The sequence below is a fragment of the Pipra filicauda genome, unplaced genomic scaffold, assembly GCF_003945595.2.
Source record: "Pipra filicauda isolate LSUMZ 115617 unplaced genomic scaffold, ASM394559v2 scaffold105_size2325265_pilon, whole genome shotgun sequence".
NCBI classification, from domain to species: domain Eukaryota; kingdom Metazoa; phylum Chordata; class Aves; order Passeriformes; family Pipridae; genus Pipra; species Pipra filicauda.
In genome coordinates this window covers 1-18216 of record NW_024103496.1, presented here as the reverse complement: position 1 = coordinate 18216, position 18216 = coordinate 1, and the positions used below count along the sequence as shown (strand labels likewise).

General features: G+C 36.2%; 1 protein-coding gene across 5 annotated transcripts in view; it reads left to right on the top strand.

Moving 5' to 3' along the window:
* Positions 1–15511, top strand: part of ABCB1 (ATP binding cassette subfamily B member 1) — a 115539-nt gene extending 100028 nt beyond the window's left edge. For 3 of the 5 annotated variants that reach the window (XM_039379652.1, XM_039379646.1, XM_039379640.1), the window contains 11 exons: positions 253–357; positions 1509–1586; positions 2856–2939; positions 3910–4113; positions 7060–7160; positions 8159–8299; positions 9420–9576; positions 10361–10558; positions 12129–12335; positions 13742–13888; positions 15280–15511. In XM_039379652.1, the coding sequence (XP_039235586.1) occupies positions 253–357; positions 1509–1586; positions 2856–2939; positions 3910–4113; positions 7060–7160; positions 8159–8299; positions 9420–9576; positions 10361–10558; positions 12129–12335; positions 13742–13888; positions 15280–15474 (1617 nt within the window). In that variant the 3' untranslated portion in view covers positions 15475–15511. Of the gene's footprint in view, positions 1–252; positions 358–1508; positions 1587–2855; positions 2940–3909; positions 4114–7059; positions 7161–8158; positions 8300–9419; positions 9577–10360; positions 10559–12128; positions 12336–13741; positions 13889–15279 lie in introns of those variants that run through there. The other 2 variants (XM_027720613.2, XM_039379668.1) reach the window with 2 other exon arrangements.
* The last annotated feature ends 2705 nt before the right edge of the window (positions 15512–18216 follow it).

Genomic DNA, 18216 nt, shown 5'->3' with positions numbered 1-18216 from the left:
CAATCACTGCATAATGAAGTTGAGGAGTGGATGAAGCACTATTGCAAATATCTGAAAAATTATATGAAATTTACAAATCCTAAAAATCTTGCTATAACTGAATTTTGCTCGCTATACTTGTAGTCATATGTAACATATGCTCAAATTTTATACGAATGCCAGTGACTACCAAACTTAGTTATTGAGAAAATGGGAGTATTTTAGATTGTGAGTTGATTTTAAAAAATGTTGTTTTAAATACTGTTTTTATAGGTTTTTTCAGAAACGGACAAGGACATTTTAAGAGAACAGAGCAACTTATATTCACTGCTGTTTTTAGTACTTGGGATACTTTACTTTTTTACTTTCTCTTTTCAGGTATGTTTTATTATTTTTATTATAATTGTTCATCATGTTTTAGAAATCAGTTCTGAAATATACTAAAAATTTGCATCTTCATAATACACGTGTCCGACTCAAACCAGAACCTGTATTTATGGTTCTAGATGTGTCTTGTGCTGAAACCTTTTTGACCTAGAGCTTCTCATGTGTTAGAGACCTTCCAACCTATTCAGACCTCTGAACTTCAGAACTTGCCCTCTTAATCACCAAACACATCTCACCTAAGAACCAGCCCCTCCAGCCATTACCACTCCCTTCTCACCCTCAAGCCTTCCTGCTTGAATCTGTTAGTGATTGAAAATCTACCAATCTCTTGCCTTAGTTCTCCAATTTTTTAGTTCCCTAAGCCTTTTCCTGTTCAAGCCTTACCTTATGGGAGTCTCCAAAAGATTCCCAGGCCCAATTCATCAGGCAACACTTATTGTGCTGATATTCAGCTCCTTCTGCTGAAATACTAATGGTTTTAACTGCTACAGCAGTGCCACATAAAAAAATTAAAAAAAAAAAGTAATCATAATTTCATGTATAGTCTGGTTTATAATGTCTGAATACGTTTGTATAGTTTTATCTGTTAAATGAACCTACACAGTGAAATAAGAAGGTGTGCTTGGGACAGCAGTATAAACAGTCTTGCAGAAACCTGCAGTTTATGGGATTGTCTTGCAAGAAGGCCTTGAGTACAGAAGACTGAGTTGTATATGGCTGTGATAGGTTTGCTCAGTTTATAAATGTTCAGATAATGTTTTAAATACGAGTGATGTGTTTGACTTCAGTGAATCCAGATTGCCCTACTATTGTTGACTTAAAATGAATGGCCTAAATGCTACTTCTTTAAATCTGACATAGGTCAACTCATACAAATGAAGTCAAAGGGTTGATTTTCCTTGAAGCATGGTGGTGAAATATTGCTATGCTGCCTGTATTATTTTCAGAAAGAATATTTGAATGTCTGTACTGTGAGCCTGCTAGAATTTATGCATATTAAACGTGGTTTTGTATTTGCTTTGTGCAAACAGGACTGCAATATTTTGTGCTTCAATGTTGTAGAGACGATGTATCTAAAATATTTATTGAATAAACACAAACACTGTAATAGTATGCTAAGCATTGTATCTTTTCTCAAATAGGGTTTCACATTTGGCAAATCTGGAGAAATTCTTACAATGAGGCTTCGATTCATGGCATTTAAAGCAATGCTTAGACAGGTACAGATAATAAATATTTTGAACTTCGGGGTTTTAAAAACAATTAATTGTAATTAAATGCAATTATTTTTATAACAATGTAATAATTGTAATTTAATAATTAACAATTAAATTACCATTTATCACTTAATAACTAAAAATGTAATCATTAAATGTAACAAAATAATTAATTGTATTGGTATAATAATAGTAATAATTGATAGAATTATATAATTGGTATAATTGTTGATTGTATTTGTACAAATAACTGTATCACTCTACCATATTAGGACTTGTCTACAGAGATAATTGTTTAAATCAGTTTTGAAATCAATTTGGTTAGTTACATGTGGTGAAGCAAAGTATCCTTAGAAGAAGGGTCTTAAGTCAATACAAGAGCTTTTTAAGTGCTCTTTGCAAGGACTAAGATTTACAGCCAAACTACTACAGCTCCACAAGTTGATGTGCACCAGCAGTACCCCACTGTCTGTTCGTTTACCTGCTTTGTTTTCTTGGTGCCCTTTCTCCTGTAAAGAAATGCAACACAGCTTACATTGTAACTCTTATTTCAAATGTCTGATTTAAACTGGGATATGTATAGACATGTTTTTGTTTATAAATTGGAAGTCTCTGTCAAGGAGCCCCCAAATCCATAATTTTTGTTTGTTAACACAATAATAAGATCGCATATTGAAATCTAAAGCCACTTTCAGAGAATTAAAATATAAATATTTCATGATGTTTTAAAGTAATTCATGTAGGTATCTAAGACAGCCTTAATTTTGCATGATTTCAGGATTGGTATTTTAGACTTTGAAATATGCAATAGAATAGTTTTGGGGTTTTATTCTTGCTCATAAAGCTACATGTAGACACAGAATTTGATTCATGTCAATATGACTATTTGCAGTGCAGCAGAAAACTCTTGTAGTCTGCAAAACTATGACTTATAGATCAACCATACTCCAAATCTAATGAAAAAGCAATCTTTCAATTGAGCCTTGAGGTCAGAATGCCAGTAATACTTTACCAGGACTTAATTCAATGCATACTACACATGACATTTTAAATCAGATACTGGGTCACATGATGAATAAATTATAAACTGTGTACCTGACCCCAACAATTAATGAAGGAATTAAACTTAATTAAACATGCAGAGCTGAGGCACGGCCACATACACAGTCTTCTGACACTGAACCCAGTTGTATTAGGTAGACCTTAGATTTACTTTGCAGTTTACATGAAATGTCCAAACCCTGCTCTTAAACATTATGCTTCTTATTGTAGGATATGGGCTGGTTTGATAATCCAAAAAATAGCACTGGAGCACTAACTACAAGACTTGCTAATGATGCCTCACAAGTGAAAGGAGTAAGTAAAATTTTGGTTTGGTATTTTTCATATTTGGTTTAGCATATAGCAAAGTTGCAGCTTGGGTGTGACTGGTTGATAATAGTCTCAACTTTGACAACTAAAATTTACTATAATACAATAGTTGGTAGAGAATGCACAGAGAATGCATTATAACAGTAATGATAATATACGTTTACAAAAAATTTCCTTTTCTAAAGTTTACTATTGTGCTGTATTGTGATCTTCATTATTAAACAAATCTATTGGGAATCACTTATCTAAGAAATCTCTTTAAAGAGGTCTTATTCACCTAAAGACGTGCATCTAAATTTGTTCTGCTTAGGACCTCCTACTACTTTTCTGATGACACAGATTCCTTAATTTAAAAAAAATAAATATGCAAGCAATAGGCTTTCTTTCCTCTCTTACTTTTTGGAGTTTCTTTAAAAATAAATTGTGGATTTTCAGGGGTCTGTAATACCAAGCCAAGGTACACTGAATGGAATTATTTGTGTATGCTTAAGTAAATTTTTACTTCTCCAAGAAGTTATGAGGTGGTTTTTTTCTGAACTGAAGAATTCTGAAGTATCTTTGGCTTTATTTCTATTGGAGAAGTTAAACATTTAATTTTCTTTTTCATTGGGCTTTGTGTGATGACTTATAAAGTAAGTGTATGATCTACAAAATATGACTGATTTTAATGTGCAGATGTACATGTGAATATGTATGGAGGTTAAAGTTTGTTCAGCTTGAAGAGCAGAATTTAGAAATTGTGGTGTACATTTCAGTAATCAGCACATGGTAAAAGAAGAAATAAATGTGATCTAGGTATTTTTATACAAAAGCATTTAAGAAACTCCTATTTTGAAAAAGCTGAGTTAAGACTTTTTAAATAGTGCCTTGAGAATCAGGAATATTGTGGGTGAAAATGCTTTTCTTATTTAAATCAGAGTTACTTTAGTAAGAAATGCCTTTTTTCTTCTTCCAGGCAACTGGTGTCAGACTAGCATTAATTGCCCAAAACATAGCCAACCTGGGGACTGGAATTATTATATCATTAATATATGGCTGGCAGCTGACCCTGCTACTTTTAGCTGTTGTGCCCATCATTGCAGTGGCAGGAATCCTTGAAGTGAGGATGTTGGCTGGGCATGCTAAGAAAGACAAAAAAGAGCTGGAAGCTGCAGGAAAGGTGGGTTTAGAGAAATTTATCTATTTCTGTATAATATATATACAGTCATGTTTACCAAAGTATTGTTACTGGATGTATTACTTCCAAATACAGAACAATTCATAATATATAACTTCCAGAGACAGCTAAATTCTATGGAGTTACGCTAGTAGACCTACAGAGCATCACACCTCTTCAATAATAATTGAAGAGTTATGTTATTAACCAATATATATATTTATAGCTGATAAATCCCTGAATGTGCTAAATGCTATTCAGGCACATTCCTTTCTCATTCCTATTCTGATCATCTTTGTTTTCCTTTATTTTGCAACACTCTTCATTTTGACATTCTCTTTCATTTGTTTTTTTTTTCCCTGTCATCCCTTTTTGGCATGTCATCTGTCTTATGTTTATTATATTACTCTTTTTTTCCCCCCTCCTTCATCTTATTGGTGTTTGCAGGGATAATATGTATATCCCACTGGTTTCTGAGTCTGTTTGCCATTCCTTTCTTTCTTGAGTGGAAGAGAAAGATGAGAACTGAAAAGTAAGAAGGCTAGACTCTTTAACAAATTAAATGAAGGCATTTAATGTCACTTCATTCCAAAAATTCTTTTGGGACAGAACAACTATTTCATCACTTCCCAGATAATTGCTTTCTTCAAGGCAAAACTTTTCTAAAATCTCTTCCTATGTCCTACTTAAACTGAGAGGAAAATCATTTATCTAAGACCATGCACATAAGGAATAGTATTAATATTCAGATTTGGTGTTTAAATATATGTATCTGCACGTGTTCTAGCAGTGTAATGTCGTCTTGTAGTTACTTGAGGTGCCATAGAGTTGGGTGGCCTCCAGTTGCCATTTCAGAAGGGCCTGGGTCTACTCTGTGCTCTATGTTGTATCTGCCATGCCTTACCCAAATGTTTTGAGTATCCTAGACCATCTCCAAGGGCAGAAGTCACCTGCATGTAGGCAACTAGATTAGAGTCCTTCCCACTCCAATCAATGATTTTGGAGAAGCAGACTAAGTAGGCACACCGTGCATAGACAGATGAATTGCTTTCTGGTTATGTTGAATAGGTATCCATTGACCCTCCCAGTAACTCCTGTTTACTAAGTGAGGTTTATTTCCTTCCTTCCATCATGTCTGTAGATAAAGTTACTGAAAAACATTTTTGTCCCTCCAAGGCCACAGGAAGTTGTGCAGAATGATCTTTTCACGGGCTTTTTCATACAAGCCAAAGAATGCAATTCCTTTCCTTCCCACTGACTACATTTCTTCTCCTTCTCCTCTCTAATGGCTGAACATTTATTTCATGTAGTTTTATTGTAAGATATGGCAGAAAAAAATTGACAATTCTTGGAATAGGCACTAAAGACTTCTTTAATGCTGCAGATTGCGAAGAATTACCACAGGTGTTACAAATATTTATGACATTTTTACAAAACTTAAAAAAATATTTACTTTTCATAGAAATGTATGAGTTTCCCCTCTCAAGGCCACCTAAGCAAGGACTGGACTACTGGAATTCTATTAAATTTTCATTTTTTTAAAAAATCAGGATTTTTTGGAGAAACAATGGTGTTTTACCTGGAAATTTGCATTTTGCAAAGGACTTAAGTTACTGAAAACCTTACTTTATGGTCTTTATTAGACTCAAACCATGATGCATTAAATGTATATTTCAGCAAAATATGTTAAAGCCCTGAAGGTCTTCATCCTCTTTGTTGCCTTTCTCTGGACATGGTCCAGCACTTCAATGTCCTTCTTGAAGTGAGGGGCCCAAAACTGAACTGAGTACTCAAAGTGCAGCCTCACCAGTGCTGAGTACAGCAGGACAATGATTTTTTATACAATGTCTGCAAAACTCTAGCTAAATTGTTGGTATTGCCCATATTCCTTTCCTGCTGTATGTACAGTTCTGAGGTAAAAAAAGACATTACTTTGCATTTGTACTGTATCTATGCTCATAAATAAGCTGTCCTGCTGAATACCCATCCTTAGAAATGAGACTGATTGGCAGCTGAATAGAGCTTAGATATAGCTGTTTAATAACATTTGAGGTGCATTAGGAAATTGAAAATATCCATCCCTGTGGGACTGTCAACTATAATACAGTACATGGGCCCTCCCAGAGCAACAGGATTTCAGGACAACTGGAATACTCAGTCTAACACATATTTCATGGGAGGCTATGTAGGTTGTGCACTCAAAACCGCTGTTTCACCCAGAGGTGAATAGAGGGATGCAGCATTGTTCCAGTGTCTGAAGAGATGTGGTTATTCCAGGTGTCATCTGTTGGTCACTTCTAAGCATCATCCATTCTACATTAATATGGACTAAATAGACCATACAGGTTCCCAGCCTCACTGTGTGGTCACTGAGGAAGACTTTGTGGGCACCTCCATAGTCTTAACAGATTATGTAAAAGCTTTGAATCTGTTACTCCCATAGAGACACACATTTATTGGCTTCAAATGTTGCTTGGTACCTTTGTGCATACAAATGACTCGAGTCTATATATCTGCAAGATTAAAGAATGTATTATTGTTCAGATCAAACATTTACTGCTGAGATCTGAGTTAGGCTCTAAGGCACGTAAGCAACCTGGACATTTTGATTGTAGCCCAAACTCAGTGGACTGGAATTTGAATGCTCATACCCCATTTTTCTTCTGAATAGCTTCTCCATACTTGTCATTGCTGCCTAATGGTTTCTCACCATTTATTTGTAGGACATTAAAGAGGTCTTATCAGAAAATTCTGAGCATCGTAAGAAAATCTCATTGTCATAGAAAGAAAAATGTAAAATGATTATTTTTGATATCAAACGTCCATGATTTTAATAACCAGTATAAAAAATATAAAATTACATTCCAACAGAATTGTTTTATTAGTTTAGGATAAGAAATTGCAACACAATCTTAACTTTTGATTAAAACATTTATGTTTCTATTGCAGATTGCCACAGAAGCAATAGAAAATATTAGAACTGTTGTTAGCTTGACCCGAGAAAGAAAATTTGAGTTGATGTATGGAGAATATTTGATTGTACCATACAGGTATAATAAAAATAACTAAGCTAAAAAAAATATCTGTAATAAATTGCACACATTTACTTCAACAAAAATAGATTTTTTTTGATAGTGTGTATGATTTAATGTATAATTTAATTACCTCAAAATTAATGTAAATATTTTGCATATTTTTTTATTAACAAATACAACCACCACCAGCTGACTTTTTTTAAACTTGATTTAATTAATTTTCTTTATAATATTGGTATTTTCTATTACAATATCACTTGGTTTGGAAAAATGTTAGTTTTAAGTGAGCTTTGGAAGCGATCTAATCTGAATTTCCACCTGAAGTGTTTTTGATATTTAATTAAAAGCTTTTTAATGTAAATTGAATATTACCTTCTGCCATTGTTTAAAGTATTAGAGGGACTGAAAATATTTGAGTAATTGCTTATTGGTTTGTAGTTGAAAAAAAAAGTAATATAAATCTGCCTGGACTAAATAAAAATTTAAAAGTTTTAAAGTGAAAAACTAAAAAGATTCTTTCAAAGAAAGTTTTATTTGTTCTAGAAGGGAATGTTTCATTTTCAGATATTCATGAGAAAAGTAAAGGAAATGACAGCATCTGTACACAGATATAACAAGAGACTTGTGAGGATGCCACTAACACATCGACCATAATAATTGAGTGATTAGAGCACAGTGCAGGACATAAAACATATTACATAGCTTTTTCCTCAGGCTGCTGGGTTTTGAGTTCACATCTCACAACTTTCAGAACAGTGCCTAACCATTCTCAGGGTTGACCTTGATGGGATTGCTCCGAGACTTCCATCTTACTGTTGTTCTAGTATAAAATAGAAGTTATTGCTCTATGGGTGAGTTTGTCTGGAAGAGACAGAGATATGTTTTTTAGTTAATGTTTCAGTGTATGTACATTTTCCATTCATAACAGTATCAACTGAAGTCAGTTGGTATTTGCATATTAGAACTTAAGTATGATTGCACACTTTGATGAAAATGTGCATTCTTTCTTACAGAAATTCTGTGAAGAAGGCACATATATTTGGCTTTACTTTTGCCTTTACACAAGCAATGATGTTCTTTACCTATGCTGGCTGTTTCCGGTTTGGTGCCTATCTAGTGGCAAATGGACACATGGAGTATAAAAGCGTGTTTTTGTAAGTATCACATTTGCAATATTTTTTCTGTCTATCCAGAAAAATCCTTTATTATTTAAGAGACAATAACTCAGTACAGGGCTGTGTAAACAAGTTCTAAAAGACTGAGGTTCTACCAGTATAGATATCAGTGACCTCAATACCCAAGAAGGTCAGTCATAGCAAAGTTTTGTTGGCAACCTAATTGTGGTAAACACAGCTCATTTTGACTGGAAGATGTTTGAAAGTGCCTGCATCCCATGTGCTAGCTGAACGTCTCTAGTCAGCTGAGTGAGTGGACTTGCAGTGGCTCAGTCAGACTTGAAAGGGATTGTTTGACCTAAAATTGTGTGAGCTCTTCTAGGCTGTTTAAATGCAGAATAAAACAGATTACTTTATGAGCTCTGAAAAGACAAAATTTAAAATAAATGAATCTATTTTTCTTTGCTTTAAAAGAGGTCTCATAGATCTCATATGTCAAATACCACTTCTGAGTTGTGTGGCAGTAATAGCTGAAGACAGCAGGTTCTTAAACTATTCTAATGTAGCCTGTAAAATTACATAAAATTTCATAAAATTACATAAAAATCACCACAAAACAATAATAACATAGTTTTCAACCCTTTTCAGTATTGTAAACCATGCTATTTTTTCCATCAGAGCTGTGATAGAAAATTAAATCTTTATTGTCACTTTGTTACAGGCTTGATTTCTTATTTTCGTTGATGCCTTAAAAATTGATCACTAACTCCCAAAAATCATGGAGCCATAGAGAGGAAACCATAGCAATAGCAGGATTAGAGTAACAGTTTTGCCATCCATTGACCCTTTCCTTATAGCCTCAGCTGAGATTTAATATACTTAATCAGTATTAATAACTAAAGAAATTAGTGATAATAAGTAATGCAAATACTGAATTTAGAATGCAGACATGTTTATTTCACATCATTGAAAGAGGGTGAAAAGGGAATTTCTGAAGCTAAATGAGTAATTGAACCAATAATAGTTGGTTACTACTTTACTCTTTCTAAATTTAGCCCTCTTTTTTCTCTGAGTGAAAGAAAAAGTTGGCTGCAGCCCCATTTCCATTGTCCTTTTCTCCATTGCCTATTGATTATTTTTTTCCTGATTTCTTTTGTAGAGTGTTTTCAGCTGTTGTATTTGGTGCAATGGCCTTAGGAGAAACCAGCTCTTTTGCTCCCGACTATGCTAAAGCCAAGATATCAGCAGCCCACCTGTTTCAGCTGTTCGAAAGAGTGCCCTCAATAGATAGTTACAGTGAGGAAGGAGAGAAGCCCGTAAGTAAGCCACGTGTAACGGGTGGTATTGTCTGTCGGTAATATGAACAGCACTCTTCTCACTTCCTTCAAACTGATTTTTCCTCTCCTGATTACATCCTTTTCCCAATGCATTCTTGACACTTTATCTGAACACAACATGGACCAAGTCCTCTATTGTGAGTCCAGCTTTTGCTCATAATGGCAAAAGGTCATTTGTTTTGAAAACCCCTATTGATGTTGGGGAGGGGAGTAAATACTTCTGCAATTCTATTAGAATCATCTGTGAAATTGTCTTAAAGATGTAACTGCCACGGTCCGAGGGGGGATGGGGCCGTGACACAGCACAGACGGGTCCGGAGACAAGGCAGAGCTGCAAATGGAATACTTTATTGAGGTGTCCTGAGGTTTTATGGGTTCAGGGGGGAAAGGGCGAGAACATGGGGTGGAGCATGAGACAGACAAACGGGGGAACAAATCGGGGTAGGGACACAGGCAAAGGGGGAGGAACATGGGAGGAACCGGGGAAGGAGAGGGCGAATGGTAACTGTCTCCTCTCTGCAGCTTCTGCAGCCCATCAGAGAGGGGAGCGGGGAAGCAGGGAGCAGGCAAACTCGTGGCAAGCCCGGGTATGCCCAGGCTGTGCACTGTGTAGTGTGGATACAATGAAACCACATAATTAATAACAGTAAAGTCCATATACTAAAGTCCTGTCAACTGCTGTATGTCTTTCTCCACGCCTGGAACCGCTCCCATCCTGAATCTTGTTCCTTCACATGTAACAGTGATGCTCTTTTAATTCCAGGAAACATTTGAGGGAAACATAACCATCAAAGATGTGGCATTTAACTATCCAAACCGACCAGAGGTCAAAATCCTCCAGGGTTTGAATCTACAAGTAGAAAAGGGACAAACTCTGGCTCTTGTTGGTAGCAGTGGCTGTGGAAAGAGTACTGTTGTTCAGCTGCTCGAGAGATTTTATGACCCACTTGATGGAGAAATGGTAAGTATTTTTTCCAGAACGTGTCAATAGATTTAAGTGAGGGTGTGCTTACTGGTTTTATGTGATGTGATAAAGTATAATAGATATTTCTAGTTTTCTTTCTCAAGTATTTTTAATGTTAAAAATCAGCACTGGCTCATCAGGGCTCCTTAACTGAATGAGATGTACGTAAGCCCCAGTTTCCCACATTGTATGGAATTAATGAAACAAGATCTGTGTGGTAAAAATCTGCCTGACCCATGGCCTAATGGTGGTTTTGAATTCAGAGCAAATTTCCTGACTTTTTTATATTATGAACACTTTAAAATTTGTGAAACATACATAGACATATCTACTTCTGTATAGTGTAGTAGCAGAATTTGCTATGTTCTTTCAGAAAAACCAAAACCAGAGAACATTGCCAAAAATAATTTTTATCGTAATTTTTACTTGTCAGAAACATCTTTCAGAGTGTGTCCACATACCAAGTGATAGACTGTAAATACTTTCAGTAATTTTGGTCTAAAATACATGTAAAGTTTCCTACAATACTTATTCAGCAACTTTACTTTTTTTTTTTTCACATAACAGTATTGTTTATTGCCATTGCTCTTTGATGTAAATGTATTCAGAGACTGTGTTTGAAAAACAGGGCACACATTTTGGGCTGGATGAGATGAGAATAAGAAGGATTTCGGAACTTGTCTCTGCAGAGATACTCACAAAAAGGGAAGCAATACTTAAATAAGACCTAGATGCAATGGACAAGATTTTTTTGAGAGTTGAAATGCCCAAACACGTCCAGTGTAGCAAAATGATTTGTAGAAAGTAGCAGCACAAGTACTCCAAAAGTATGTTTAACCAAATCTGTCTTCCTTACCAATTTTTTTGACCTTGTATTCATGAATAACCAGCCACTGTTTCATGAAAGGAAAAGCACAGACCTCAGGCATAGAAACCACAAAAGTGGTGGGCTAATTCAGAGGCTGAGTTTCCCTGTGAATTCAGGTGAAAGGGGTGTATTTTTAAAAGCAGTAACTGTCTGAGCAGCTGTACACAAAAGTGAGCAATCGTGCTGGTCTGATAAGGAGAGTAACCATGCCTAAAAGTCATGATGTTTGGTATGGTAGATCCAAAAATGCATAATAACTGTATTCTCTAGTTTCTCCAGTGATTTTTCACATCAGATAAGGGAGAGGAAGCAGATCTTAGCAGCCCACAAATCCATTGGAATTCTAAGGAAAAAAGATGGTAAATACCTATATAGTCAAAAGCCATTTCTCCTTTCAAGCTTATTTTTCCTGCTGAAGAAAAAAATGAAAGAACATTACCCAAGGTTCTTTGAAATTGCCTCAGCATACCCTATCTTCCATTGTCTTCAAAATCCTAATTAAGCCTTGAAACAAAGATGGGGACTGAGGCAACACTTTTATAAAATAGCCCTCAGAAAATGTTGGGATATAGGGCAGAAGCAGGGCAAGGGATTATGTGAGCTTTCAATTGATCTCTCTAAGGAAAGAGCTGCAATTGCACAACTTCTGTGTATGAATTTACAGTAAGTCTCAAAAATTTAAAATGTTTGCTTTCTCAGCTTTTTGATGGCAAAGGTGCCAAGGCACTAAATATCAAGTGGCTGAGAGCCCAGATTGGTATCGTCTCACAAGAGCCAATCCTGTTTGACTGCACTATCGCTGAAAACATCGCGTATGGAGATAACAGTCGTCAGGTGCCATTTGAGGAAATTGTTAATGCAGCAAAAGAAGCCAATATTCATACCTTCATTGACTCTCTGCCAGATGTAAGTTATTCCTTTTCTCTCCCACTTGGAACTGGAAGTGACCTAAAGTGGCAGGGAAAAACTGTGTCTACTTGTAAATACCTGGGGTACAATAATTCCCTGAGATGAAAAAAGATCTGAAACAATTTTTGAAACATTTTTCCTTTCTTAATTGTGTTTACCATAATTATTTTTACTCTGGGAGATTCCAGTGTTGGGTAGAGAGCTGAACATTCAAGATCTTTGGGAAGAAAGGACACAACTGTAACTAATTGAGAGCTGGAAGTGAGGGGTGGGGGTTTTTAAGTAAATGGAACCTTTCTTTTTAAGCTCTTGTCCATCTCAAGCACATGTAAAAGACTCTGCTAGACTGACAAGATTATACATTTCTTCTAGTTTATCTAGTCAGAATTTAAATTTCTAGTATTCCTGTGGTCCGAAAATATAGTTTTTCACATCTATATATCTGACCACCACACAATAATGTAAGAATGAGCATCTTGGTCAGACAAAAGGTCTGCCATGCACATAATCTTGTCCCAAGCAGTGACCACCAAGACGTATTTACAAATAAGTATTCAGAAAGGCTAAACATTTAATCCCATTTCCCCTGAATTCTCATCTTCTTACTTTGCGTAATTTGTGACTTGGGAACTTCCTAAGATAGAAAATGTTTTTTATTATTTAGTTTTTTAAGGATTTTTCTTCTGTGTGTTTGACAAATCAGTTTCTAACCTGTGCCAACTTGCTTTCAAAACTTTCTGTAGTTGGGAGGTTGCCAGCTTAGTTGCATGTTGTACACATTCAGACTGATTTCAGGCTGATAAACGGCTTAAAAAAATACAAAAGCTGAGGCCCATGATTTTTGCAGACCATGTTTACTTTCTAATGACTTATCAAGATCTGCTGGTCTGCCTTAACTTTCCTAACTCAATAAGAAGCATAACTGTCCAGACAGATATAGATAAAGTCTAAAAATGTCTGTGTCCATATATAGATATATAATTTGGCCTGAATCTGATACATCTTACACATTGCTTTTTTTTTTCAGGATGAATAAAAGTTGGTTAGAGTAACTGATTTATTTGGACACTAGCTTGGAGTGTCTTAAGTCAGGGTTTGATCCCCAATATTGTCAGGGACTTCCACTGATCTTTGGTGTTCTGTCTCCTGATTGAGAATAACATTGCCATCCAACCCTAGGGAGTGCTATTGCTTGGAATTTAGGAAATACTTGATGTTACAAAGAAGTCTCCTGGTGAAAGATCTATAGATCTGTGTCAGCTGGCAATTCTGGTCAGTTGTTTTCAGAGAGCTGCTGGCATGGAATATGCAGTTTATGGGTGGCTGGTGTCAGGGTTGATATGCTTCAGTATACTTCAGAATTGATTTGCATTCCTAGCCTGAACTGAATCTCTTATTTCCAGAAATACAATACCCGTGTAGGAGACAAGGGAACGCAGCTTTCTGGTGGTCAGAAACAACGTATCGCTATTGCCCGAGCTCTTGTGCGTCAGCCCCAAATTCTGCTACTGGATGAAGCTACTTCTGCCTTAGACACAGAAAGTGAAAAGGTAACTTAAGTTTAAGCCAGGAGCCTGGAATCTAAATTCCACCCTCCCTTTTTTTTTCTTACATCATGATTATTGTTTTTACTCTCCCAGACTGAAGCCAAAAGCTGAAAATATGGTGTCTTATGCAAACTACACATTTATGCTAATAATAGACAAATATAAAAGTCTTACTCCTTCTTGCAAAAAAATCCCCAAAAAAGTAATTTTTGCATCTGTATGGCAGTAGACAGACTGAAATTGCAATGAAGAATGCATTCCTCAGCCTAGGATTCTTCAGGCTTCAGCTGAAAAAGTGCTGTCAAACTTGAATCAGGACACACAGACTGCAGAAGCCAAAAAGACTGAGGATGCTGACAGAGAACTTTTTTTTTCTGTAAACCTGACAAATCTTGTTTCATAAGTTTTCTTCTTCTCCTAATGCTCTCCAGTCCTTGCTGCATGTTCATGGTTAACACAAGATGTTATGTGAAAATTTTTAGAGCACTTACTTCTTTTTTAAGCCCAAAGCTGCAATCTTGGTACAACAGAAATACAATCTAGCTGTAAAAAACCAACACAGAGTCCACAAAAAACCTTACTATTAATGAGGCAAATGTTATATCAGATATTATAGTCTGAAAAGTTAAAACCTTTGGACCAAGTTGTTATCAACTGTCGGCATAAAAATGAGGTTTGAAGGGAAAATGCCATTAAATAATCCCATGATTCATTGTTTTCTTAATTATGTGCCAGTTAGGCACATAATTGAAATTTCATCTCTCTTTTTATTCCTCATTAATAAACATAAGGAATAAAGAAAAGAAAGCAGAGATTCTTTTTAGTATTTTTCTGCCACTGCTAGCTCTAAGAAAAAGATGATTCACGAGACTCCCTGCAAAATCAGGAGAACTAGTATGATAGCAGTTGACCCAAGAATACTGACTTGACTCCCATGTATAATTAGTCTGTCATGAAGGAGACCTGTGGAGGTCCCCAATTAAACATCTTCTTCACACAAGGGCCAATACTGAATTCATTGCTTAATGCTGTGTCTAGAAGAGTCTTTGAAAATCTCTAAGGAGATTCAGCAGACATTCTTTTGTCCCTGGTCCAATGCTTAATTGTCCTTGCAATGAACACTTTTTTTTTTCTTTTTAATCCAGTCAGAACATCTCCTGTTACAATTTATGACCATTTTCTCTTATTCTCCTGCCATGCACCTCAGTAATGAGCCTGGTTCCATCTAATCCTCTTGACTGTCACACCTGCTATAACAGTTTTGACTCTTTGCCAACACAGGCTAATCCTAAATCAGGAAGCTTGAGCAAGATCTTCCCTTTCCCTCACTCTCATATTGCAGTTTACTTCGCAGCTGTCAGAATAGTTCACCTTTTGGTCTGTTCATTGTGCAGATTGTTCAGGAAGCGCTGGATAAAGCCAGAGAAGGCCGTACCTGCATCGTGATAGCTCACCGCCTCTCCACCGTCCAAAATGCTGACAAGATTGCTGTCATACAGAACGGCAAGGTCGTAGAGCAAGGCACCCATCAGCAGCTTCTGGCTGAAAAAGGCATCTACTATTCTCTGGTCAATGTTCAAAGTGTGTAATGCAACACGTAGAATAAAGGCAGTACTTACCTCTGAATTCCCACTGGAGCTACTTCTGCCACTGTAATTATTTCAATATCAGCAGTCAGTTTTGATACTCTTGGTTTTCTTCCTTCCTTTGATAAATCATACAAAACTAAGTAAATATGTACCAGTTTCTCTGTATTAGCTTTCATTATTCAAACAGCTTTATTATGTGGCCAAAACAATGGCCTATTGTCCTCATGAAAGTAGAAGCATGCTAAGCCAAATGTAATTAATATTAGCTTGCTTTGAACTCTGTCAAAAGTCACATTAAACAGGCTTGTCTGTAAGCAACTTGGAAACATTTTCACGCTCAGTAAAAGTAGCTTTGCTATTGTCAGAAAGAAACCTCAAGCCTTATCCTCACTGTGCCTGTGTAAGACACAAGTCAGTCCTGGCCTATTGGGCTTGTTACCAACCTGTTATGAGAACTTGCTGGTCAGCTGAAATTTGATTCCAGATGTCTCTTGTGGAGTTTAAGCCTGGGATGACTGTAAATGTCTTGAAAACATGGGCAAAGTCTGAAAACAAGGGTCTCAAAACTGCAAGTACCTCAGTGGTGGTTGATTACTAATCCCCAAAGAGTTGCAATCTTAAGAGGTGGAAAAAGACATAATGCAGGAAAGAAACAGCAGATCAGAAAAAATCCCATAACTGATGGGCAAGACAAAGCACCTGCTGCAGCCCAGGAAAGAACTGTCTGCAAGTGTCCCGAAGTCCTAGGGGTCAGAGGTCAAAGTCTAAGAATTCTGAAGACTGCAATATTTTATAAAAGGTGAAAATCCTGGATTTGGACTTGGAGGAGGGGGAAGGAAGGCATCTTTTTCATTGTTAGCATGCTTTGCTGAAGAGCTCTTGAACCTGATCACCGTGACTGAGACTCCCAAGGACTGTAATTGTTGGTGCTAAATCCTTGACATCAGCTCTATGACATTGTATATTATTTGCTTATTTAGGATGACTGTTAAGCACTAGCGGCTTTGCATATGTAGTAATATTGATTCGTAATTCTTAATAACTAAACATGAAGCAATGTATATTGTTAATGCATATTTATTCAGTAAAGTTTTGTTTTTAAGTTTAAAACTGGCCTGATTAATCAATCTTCCACAATTCCATCCTAGCAACTTCTGATTCCCTGAGATTTATACGTATGGTCTGTCTTACATATCTCTAGATATTTATACACACAGATCTAGACATTTATACACACCTTAACTAGGCTCATCAATGTACTAATGACACTCTTCAGAATGTTGATTGATGCAGTCTCATTGGAATCACATACCTGTTTTCTTTTGTTTCTGTCTTAGATGGAAAACCAATTTGACTAGCAAATTTGTTTGTTTCCTATTTATGCATTACTTGATACAATAAGATTCTTGTCCATGAGTAAGGCTATTATTCTGCATAATAATATAAAGATGTTATACTTGCAATTGCAAGAATTGAATAGATACTCTTTAACATTGTAGTCTGAAGATTCAAGTGAGAACATACGTAGACTGACTTTATTTCACTAAATTCTGGATGTTAGTATTTTGTTTTTAAACTAGGATTTTTAATTTTGGATGGAACAGTTTCTAATGATTGGATTAGTAATTATTAGATTCTTTCCCCAACTTGTGTCATTTTGAACACTCTTGATTTACCAGACAAATCTAACTCTCTATGAAAATCAGAATAGCACTGTAAATATTTTACCACAGACATCTGCAAATCAGTTTTTTAAATCCTGGCCATATAGTTTAAAATATATTTCAGAAATTCACATCAAATATAGAAACTTTCTAAAACAATTTATTTTTCCCTATCCTTTTCTTCTACATTTCTAAAGAAGTATTTCCCCTTGGTTGAGATCTATGCAAAAGTTTTCATAATAATTACAAATCCACTATAAATGCTCCAGGAACTCTCTGCTCACAGTTACTTTATTTTCAGAATTTTCTTTCAGAAGACTACAACAGCCATATTACTGCAACTGAGCTACCACTAGATAACTCATCATGTAATTTACAGTCACAAAGCCAAAGGACAGAGAAGAACACCTCCAGAATTGTGTTCTTCACCACATTCTATTCATGCACCTTCTAATTGCAGTGCTTTACCCAAAGGAAGGGTTGACTGAACTAGGACAATTCTACTTTAAGGACCATTATTCTACCACATCTTTCCAAAGGGCATAAGAGGCCTTACTCCAAAGCTCAGCCTTTTCAGCTAGGCTCTGAGATATTTGGGTTCCCCTTAATGTCATAAGATACTTGTCTGAGCTCTAAGCCCTCCTTGTTGGCATAGTCAGCTCTTGTCTCTGACCATAAGTACCCTAAACTCTTGATGATAGGTATGTGTTGTTATTCTGAAGTAATAGGCCTTTTTTCCTCTGGCCTGTTCTTCTTTTGAGGGCCTGCAGCAGTTTCAAGCAGAACTTACTGTTTTGAGGGAAGGTAGTCTAGCAGCTTTTCCACACATTTCTTGTGCCTCTTGACCCGTTACCTTTGGAACAAGTCTTTAGAGAGATGTCAGCATTGCCACCACCTTGGCAATCCTAACCACTTTGCAAGTGTATGCCACTGACCACAGAGAGACAGGAATCAAGAAGGACTTAAGTCCAACAGTCTGACAGCCCTCCTGCTGAAATGACTGATCAAAATAGAGTTCTCAGAAGAAAAAGAGAGTTTAAGTCTAGGAAGTCTTTCTTACCACAGATTCTTATCAGGG